Source organism: Saccopteryx bilineata, chromosome 3 (assembly GCF_036850765.1).
Source record: "Saccopteryx bilineata isolate mSacBil1 chromosome 3, mSacBil1_pri_phased_curated, whole genome shotgun sequence".
Taxonomy (NCBI): Eukaryota; Metazoa; Chordata; class Mammalia; order Chiroptera; family Emballonuridae; genus Saccopteryx; species Saccopteryx bilineata.
This window is the reverse complement of record NC_089492.1, coordinates 44,589,939-44,597,696: the sequence shown is the minus strand read 5'-3', so window position 1 is coordinate 44,597,696 and position 7,758 is coordinate 44,589,939. Positions and strand designations below refer to the sequence as shown.

The window sequence follows — 7,758 nt, the reverse complement described above, 5'->3', positions numbered from 1 at the left end:
CGGCCAGGCCCTACATTCTAATATTAAGCATGATAATAAAAATATTACCTCAGTACTAAAAGAATGAGGGTTACAATGGGCTGAAACATAAATCATATGTGTAAATCTGTGACTTTTTAATGATAATGAAAGCAACAGAAACACGGAAAATCTTCATTGGTCGCCATTAGAGAAGGTTAACCCATTACTCTGAAATTTGATAAAAATTCAAGTATTCATCTATCCTTTCCTGCATCAGATTTATTTTAAGGTAACCAAACAGTTTATTATATACTTTTTATAAATTCACTTAATAGTGCTGAAGGAATGGTAGAAACTTGCCCTTTTGCTATGCCTAATCAAATAATGAACATAGAAAACAATCACAAATGGATGCTAAAGGTTTTAGGTAAAATGTTGATGTAAAACATTATTTTGAAGGGAATTGTGTTATTATTATGTAAGCCCATTGATTAATTTCAGCATCATTTTAAGTGACACAACCAGATATTATGAGTCTCATTAAGAATTATGAAATACTCTTGCCTTAAATAACAACAAAATTGTCTGGGTCTCATCTAATCTAAGACAGTTTACAGAAAATAGGGAAAGTAGAGGACTAAAATGAACAACATGATAAAAAAGACCAAATATAGAGTGTCAGCCATTCAAAAGGATACATAACTTAGCTTCTTCAACAAATCAATAGCATGAAAGAAAAAAGAGGTTTGTTACAGAACAAAAGAAATGTAAGATATACAACCAGATGCAATACAGATCTTGACTTAAAACCTCTTATAAATAGACATCTTAGAGACAATAAGAGGTATCTGAATATGGCCTTGGTAATAAATGATGTTAAGTGATATTTAATTCTGTTAGCTGTAATGATAGCTTATTAGTAGGGCAAGGGAAAAAAAACAAAAAATAATTTTAAAACACCAATTTCTTGTCAGAGATTTATACTGCTATACAGGTAAAATGTCATCATATTTAAGGTTTGCTTTGAAATACCTCAGGTTACAAAAAATGGGGAAAATATATGAGTGGAGAAATATTGTAATTGTTAAAATTAGGTAATTATACTAGTCTCTCTAGTTTTGTGTAATGCATGTGGTTAGTGATATGTAAAAAGAAAAGCAGAAAAAAAGTCAGAGATAGTGGAAAAAATAGGTAAGGATCAATGATGACTTTAAGTAAGAGTAGAGGTAGTTAGTATAGTAAGCACATAGAGATGACAAAGTAGAAGTGAGGTTTGTACACTCTAAAAAAGGGAGTGTTAGAGGTTGCCTAGGATTTAAAATTGAGGCAGATAGAGAAGATGAGGAGTCGAAGGGAGCATGTCTAGAAGGGTCCACACTATCTGGATTACAAATGCTTAGAACCTAGAGTAATAAGTAATTTTTTTGTGTGTCTGGATTATATATCTTTGGTCTACCAACTTCTACACTGTTATTTTATGTAAAGTATCCTAATAAAGGTTAACATTAGGGTCTCCTTCTCATAGCCATTACTGCAGGAGTTATATCTCACCATTGTTTATCTAAAAAGCCTTCTTTTAAAAAACGAATTGGTGAAACTTAAGAAACTTTTAATTGTTTTTAATCTCACATTATAAATATGAAAACTGAAAAAAGATACTCTAATTTTGTTATCTTAAGATGTACAGGTTAGGAAATCTAATGAAGACCTGCCTTGACACATTCAATAGAGCAACTATAGAAGCAATTTGTTACAAGCAGATGGATAGCTGAACACTAAAAAGGACAATAAACTAGAATGAAATTAGATACTGAAATCGATTTCTTTTATGCCTACCATGAAACTTCAGATTTACATAAACAATTGTACTTAAAGAAGTCAGAAAAAAATACTGTACTAAGATGGGTGTCCATAAAAAGAGAACTTTACATATGCTATAGCCTTTATAGTCACCATTTTCTTGGTTGGTCCAAATATTTATAGTTCATTGTTATGACTGCCAAAACTGGCAACCACAGGACTGTTGTCTCAATTAAGACAGTAAACAGATTGCCTCTTTTTTTAATGAAAAAATCTAAAATGTAATACTTCACAGTTTAACATGTTTATTCATCCTAACGAGCTAAAAAATAATGGTGTGACATCTGTTCGAGAGGCATTGGTACCTCAAATTTTGGCTGTCTCCCCACCAAATTGGTTGTTGTTTTAGAAAATGAAGAAAAGGGGGCGGTGCTGTCATCAAAAAATCTTCTGGCTTTTAAAGTATCTCATTTTTTTTTTTTTGAAATAAGAATCTCAAGTCTGTTGCTTGTTTTTTTTTTTTTTTTTAAAAAGAGGCACAATGCAGAATACAGCAGCAATTTCATGTTTTAAATACATTTATTGATTCACTATGAATATTTCCAAGCTGCTATAGTTTTTTAAGTGATTCTCTCAGTTCCCTCTATACTTACCTGTATAGCTAAACCATATACAAAATAGTAAGACTGTTTCTGTAGGTGTTCTTTCATCTGCTACAGTTTTTTCCTGTGGGTTTTACTGATTCTAGATATGGTGTCAATGGAACAAACATCATTCTATCTGGGCTGCATTGGGGCTATTCTAATAAAAGAAGGGAGAAGTGGTAGAAATCTCCCCAGAGAAGCCTTAAGTAAGTGTAATGAAGCTTAACTGTTGGTAAGAAGAAAAAAACCCAACTTATTTTAGATAGTCTCTGGCTCAACAACCTCATGTTAGAAATAAAATACATTAAAAATTAAAATTTAAGTTTATAGACATTTACCTATGAAGTTTACCTAAAGCATAATTTGCACTACTGAATTATCATTGACTATAAATTTTAGAATCTGGAAAATACAGTACATGCTTTAGTATTCACATATGTAAACATTATAATGAAAATTTAGTTTTATTTTCATTGGGAATAAAGATGTATGCTGTTATATTAAAATATTGAGTATAGTTTTTAACAATACTAAGATAAAAATACCATATTTGATTTCCCTAGAAAAGAGCAATTCATCTCTTACACAGTAAATGTAATGCAAATTGTCTTGATCTTAAAAGAAAACCAGAATAAAACAAATATATGTCCAATACAACCAATGACTATAAGTGCTAAATGTTAAGAGTTAATGAATACTGTGATTTTTAAATTTTATTTATTAACTGCAAATAATTTTGATCATCCACTATATGCAAAAACTGTGCCAGACTCTGTGAGGACTAAAACATGTTCAATAAAATTTTAACATTAGTTTATTAGATATGTAAAGATCACTACAGTTTTGGGAATAAGAATGGATTATCAGTATCTTGCAGTCTCATTGGTTGGAATGGGAGCATTCCTTCTATCATTATGGAATGTTAAAAAGATAGGTAATCTTCAAGTATTTTGCCATCTTAAAACAATAACAAACCCTTTGCTGGTACTATGATAGGTTTTTTTTCTTCATTTAAAAGAAATTCTAGGTGAGGTTATATTTTGATAACATTTCCTCTCAAATAAGTTTTACATTCTTTATTTTGTATGCAAAGTAAGAACCAGCAACCCTTTAAACTTCATTCACATAGGCTGTATGATAAGTCGACTGCATTAATTGCAATTTATTCTGCAGAATATGTTAACACAATCTAACATTCTGAAAGTCATTATAACTTCCCTGGTTTTATCTTCTGAGTATCTCTGGGCAGGGGAATTATCGGAGGGGGAAAACCCATGCTTAAAATATGTGTGGTGCCAGTCTCAGATTTATGCCAAACACCACTTACTTTCAAAAGTGTGGTCCCCTGAAACTGCAGGTTATCACCTCTTTAAAGATTGAAACCAGACTTCAATCTGGGATTTCTCTGCAGAAGACTGGCTGCTTCCCAGTTTATATGAGCATGAAATATTTGCACTTCACAAAAACAGTGTTATATAATTATATACTGTCTCACTTTACCTGTTATTTATTAAAATCAGAGTTTAGTCTTTGGGACTTATGGTTGTCTGGGGCCATCATAAGTCATTTAGTCATACAAGTGGACTTGACATAGGCTCATGGTGTCAGAAAACTAGATAATGAAACTTGACTATAATTATACTATGTTTAGACTAATATTTATTACTATCAGAAAGAACATTTTTGTAAAAAAAAAACTACATTGTACACCAGAAACTAATATATCACAAAATAATTATAAATTTTTACAAAAGAAACAACATTCTTTCTCAAAAGAAAATCTCAAGAGTAGAACAGAAGAGTAAAATTTGTTTTTTTTCTTTTTTCATGGTAATGAATATTCAAACATTTCCAACAGTACAATCATTATTTTATATACTGCAAATTCTGTTATATATCACTTGAATTGGTATCTAATAAACAATTATTACATATCCTCTCATTTAAATTACCACTGAAATTAGCAATAATTTTACTTAATAAGACTGTTTTTAACACCATATGGGAGGGGAAATAACTAAATGAAAAATGAAATGAAATTGTTCACGTAAATGTGATAAGAGTAGGGAAAAAATATTTCTTGACATGTGGCATGTCACTTGGGAAAGTAAAAGGCCCGTCATATCCAAAATGCCAGCTTGGATATTCCCTTGCCACCCACTTCACAGACATACCACATGGCATTAAATACTATAACCTTTTCTAAAAATGCCACTTGGATTGGACTACTGTGGTGAGTGCATAAGAACTCTTAGTCTGGCTCCTGAGTTTGTGATTTCAATGGGAAGAATCCAGTAAACAACACTGTCTAAATTTTGCCCTCTGATGTTTGGCAAAATTTGTGGGGATACTGGAAATTTTGGCTATGTTCACACTGATGAATAATTATGCTCCTTGAAAACATTCTGCAGAACATAATGCCACAGTCAACTATTTGCAAAAGTCTCAAAGAATATGTAGGGTATTTATGAAAGCTTTCTTCCCTTGGCAAGTATGGAAACAATCTTAACATTTTATTTAACTTTTATAAATATAATAAAACACTTTGTGTGCATTTCAAATTATTCATTTTCTATAAATCTTTATATAGGGTAGTAGCTAACAACTCTACAATGAATATATATTTTTCCACTTTCTAAACTTTATGTACTCATGTGTTCTAAAAATATGAAGAATTACCAGTAAAAATATTGAATACATTTGTTATATTGCAACAGATGCAAAATACCTTAAAAATTATATAAACAGAAAACTGTATATGCAAGTAATATAAGACATATATTTTCTTATATTTATTTTTCATAAGAGTTCTGAATATCTGTCAAGAGACAAAAAACAATTTTATAAAATGTATTGTTCAGCTTTAAGATATAACCCATGAAAATTACTGACTAGGCAGGACTTCTATTATTGTATGTGAAAAACACTGCACAGTTAAACAACAGATTGCTACATACATCTTTAAGAAGATCAAACTGATACTGCAAGCAGCCAGAGGAACATAATTAAAATAGAATTCCAAGTTTATATTAATAGAGTAATAAGCGTTTACAGAAAGATCAACTGAACTTTCTATTTACACCGGTTTAGACAGCCTAAGAGGAAAGGAACTCTATTTGAGACATATGTGGCTCTTTGTGCTTCTGTCATGCAGGTGCCATTTCAAATGGAGCATATGTGCACTGAACAGTTGGCAAAGAAGAAAAAAGATTACTGTAGATATATGTGCAGATAGCCTCGTGATACAAAATAGGTCTGGGAAGAAAGCAGGACTCATAACGTGAACAATTTCCCATGACTTTTCATTCATTCTTTGGCTTTGAATACGATTTGAATATGTTTCTATAAATAGGGATACATACTTTTACTTCGGATATGTGGAACAAAAACAAATTTAGTAATCTGTAAGTGACAGAGTTATACAAAAAGATGTTAAAACATCTGAAAAATTTGAGATCTGTTTCCCATTTTATCTAAATACACCATGAACAGGTTTCCTGGGTAAGTAGAAAGACGTATGAAAGAATTTGGTAGCATACATTTCACTGCATAGCTAGGTTAAGGTTTTTTTCTTGATACACTATGCAACTACATATTTAAAAAGATATTTCTGCAAACTAAAAATACCAGAAGAAAAGTTCAGGATATTGTAGTTTCAGTACTTCAGAAAGCATTGGTCCATGAAGTGCTTTTATAAAATTACATCCTTAAATGCATTGATTGCTGCTCAGCTAATCTTCATTAGCTTCCAGATCAGGGTCAACATCTGTGGACAGTCTGATATAAAAGAAAGCATAGAAAGCCAGTAGAAGCGCCAATATAGCTGCAAGTACAAGGCCAACTTCCTGAAGAAGAAAAAAAAAGTAGACTTAAAATTGATAAAATGAGATTGGTTAATGATTATTAGTTTCATCAGATAAAATAACCATATAATTCAGTCTAAAATGAACAATTTAAACCTAATAATCACATTCATTTTAACTTTTTGCCATTAAGAAGCTTACTTTGGACTGACCAGGTGGTGGCGCAATGAATATAGCTTCAATCTGGGACGCTGAGGACCCAGGCTTGAAACCTGAAAGTCTCTGGCTTGAGCACAGGCTCATCCAGCTTGAGCGCGGGGTTGCCAGTTTGAGCATGAGATCACAGACATGCCCCCATCGTCACTGGCTTGAGCCCAAAGGTCGCTGGCTTGAAGCCCAAAGTCACTGGATTGAGCAAAAGGTCACTGGCTTGACTGGAGCCCCCCTGGTCAAGGCACATATAAGAAAACAATCAATGAACAACTAAGGTGCCACAATTAAGAGTTGATGCTTCTCATCTCTCTCCCTTCCTGTATGTCTCTATCTCTGTATGTCTATCTTGCTAAAAAAAAATAAAAAGAAGCAGTTTGTACTTGACAAAATCCATTTTAATGGCAAGTACATCAGTTGTTGAATCATTTCTTTACTGTTGTATTTGTTTGTGTTTTACTAATAGTAAAATTAACATTTATACTTTTAAATATATTTTCATAGTTTAGATATCAAAATGTCGGAGGCAAACAAAGTAGTTTGTGCCTACAAAGTTTCTGTTGTCCATTTGGTTACATTTAACTTTATTTCTTTCTTTGAGAAATTTATTATTAGTTATAGCACTTGGGAACATATCTTTATAAAATTATCATTTCTTTTCTAATGGAAAGAAACTATTTTAATCAGTTTCTAGATGATACCTATTTAATCATCTTTATTAAATATTATTTTGTTGAACCTATAATTTTTATATTTTCAGTTCTACAGTTTATAATATCGTCAATCAAAACTGAGTCCTCAGATCATGAAGCATGAAACCATTTATCACAACTGTGAAGGTGGTCCTGGATATTTCCTTTGGTGATTTAATGTTTATATTAATTGATATTAATCAATAATGTGGGACTAATAACCAAAAAATTTACTACATATCTAATGGCAAAATTTATATTATGTCTTAAAAAGTTTATAAAATTTTAAAATATAAATATATACATACATTCACAGAATCACTTGGCTAAATAGAAAAAAAGAACTAATAGTACCAGTTCACCATTCTAAAGAGCCTAACATTCCCTTCTAATTTATCACACCCCTTCCTGGCATTATTTTATGAAGAGGTAACTTATCTGCATTTACATGAATGCATTTTATATTTCATAAGAATGCAAAGTCAATGATTTAATATATACCAACTAATTAATTTTTAAAATAATAAAATAAACTTGTTGTTGGTGTAAATAGGGTTCTTCCATGGAATCATGAGATACGCATTTCAGGAACCCACGCGTAGAAAGATAAGGTGTAGTGGTAACACTTATTAGAGCAAAAACAAACTT

General features: G+C 31.4%; 1 protein-coding gene across 1 annotated transcript in view; it reads right to left on the bottom strand.

The window, feature by feature from the left end:
* Positions 1-2,775: 2,775 nt before the first annotated feature.
* TRIQK (triple QxxK/R motif containing) overlaps positions 2,776-7,758 on the bottom strand; it is a 46,981-nt gene continuing 41,998 nt past the window's right edge. The window contains exon 4 of the mRNA XM_066266079.1: positions 2,776-6,250. Within this exon, the coding sequence (XP_066122176.1) occupies positions 6,137-6,250 (114 nt within the window). The 3' untranslated portion in view covers positions 2,776-6,136. The remainder of the gene's footprint in view (positions 6,251-7,758) is intronic.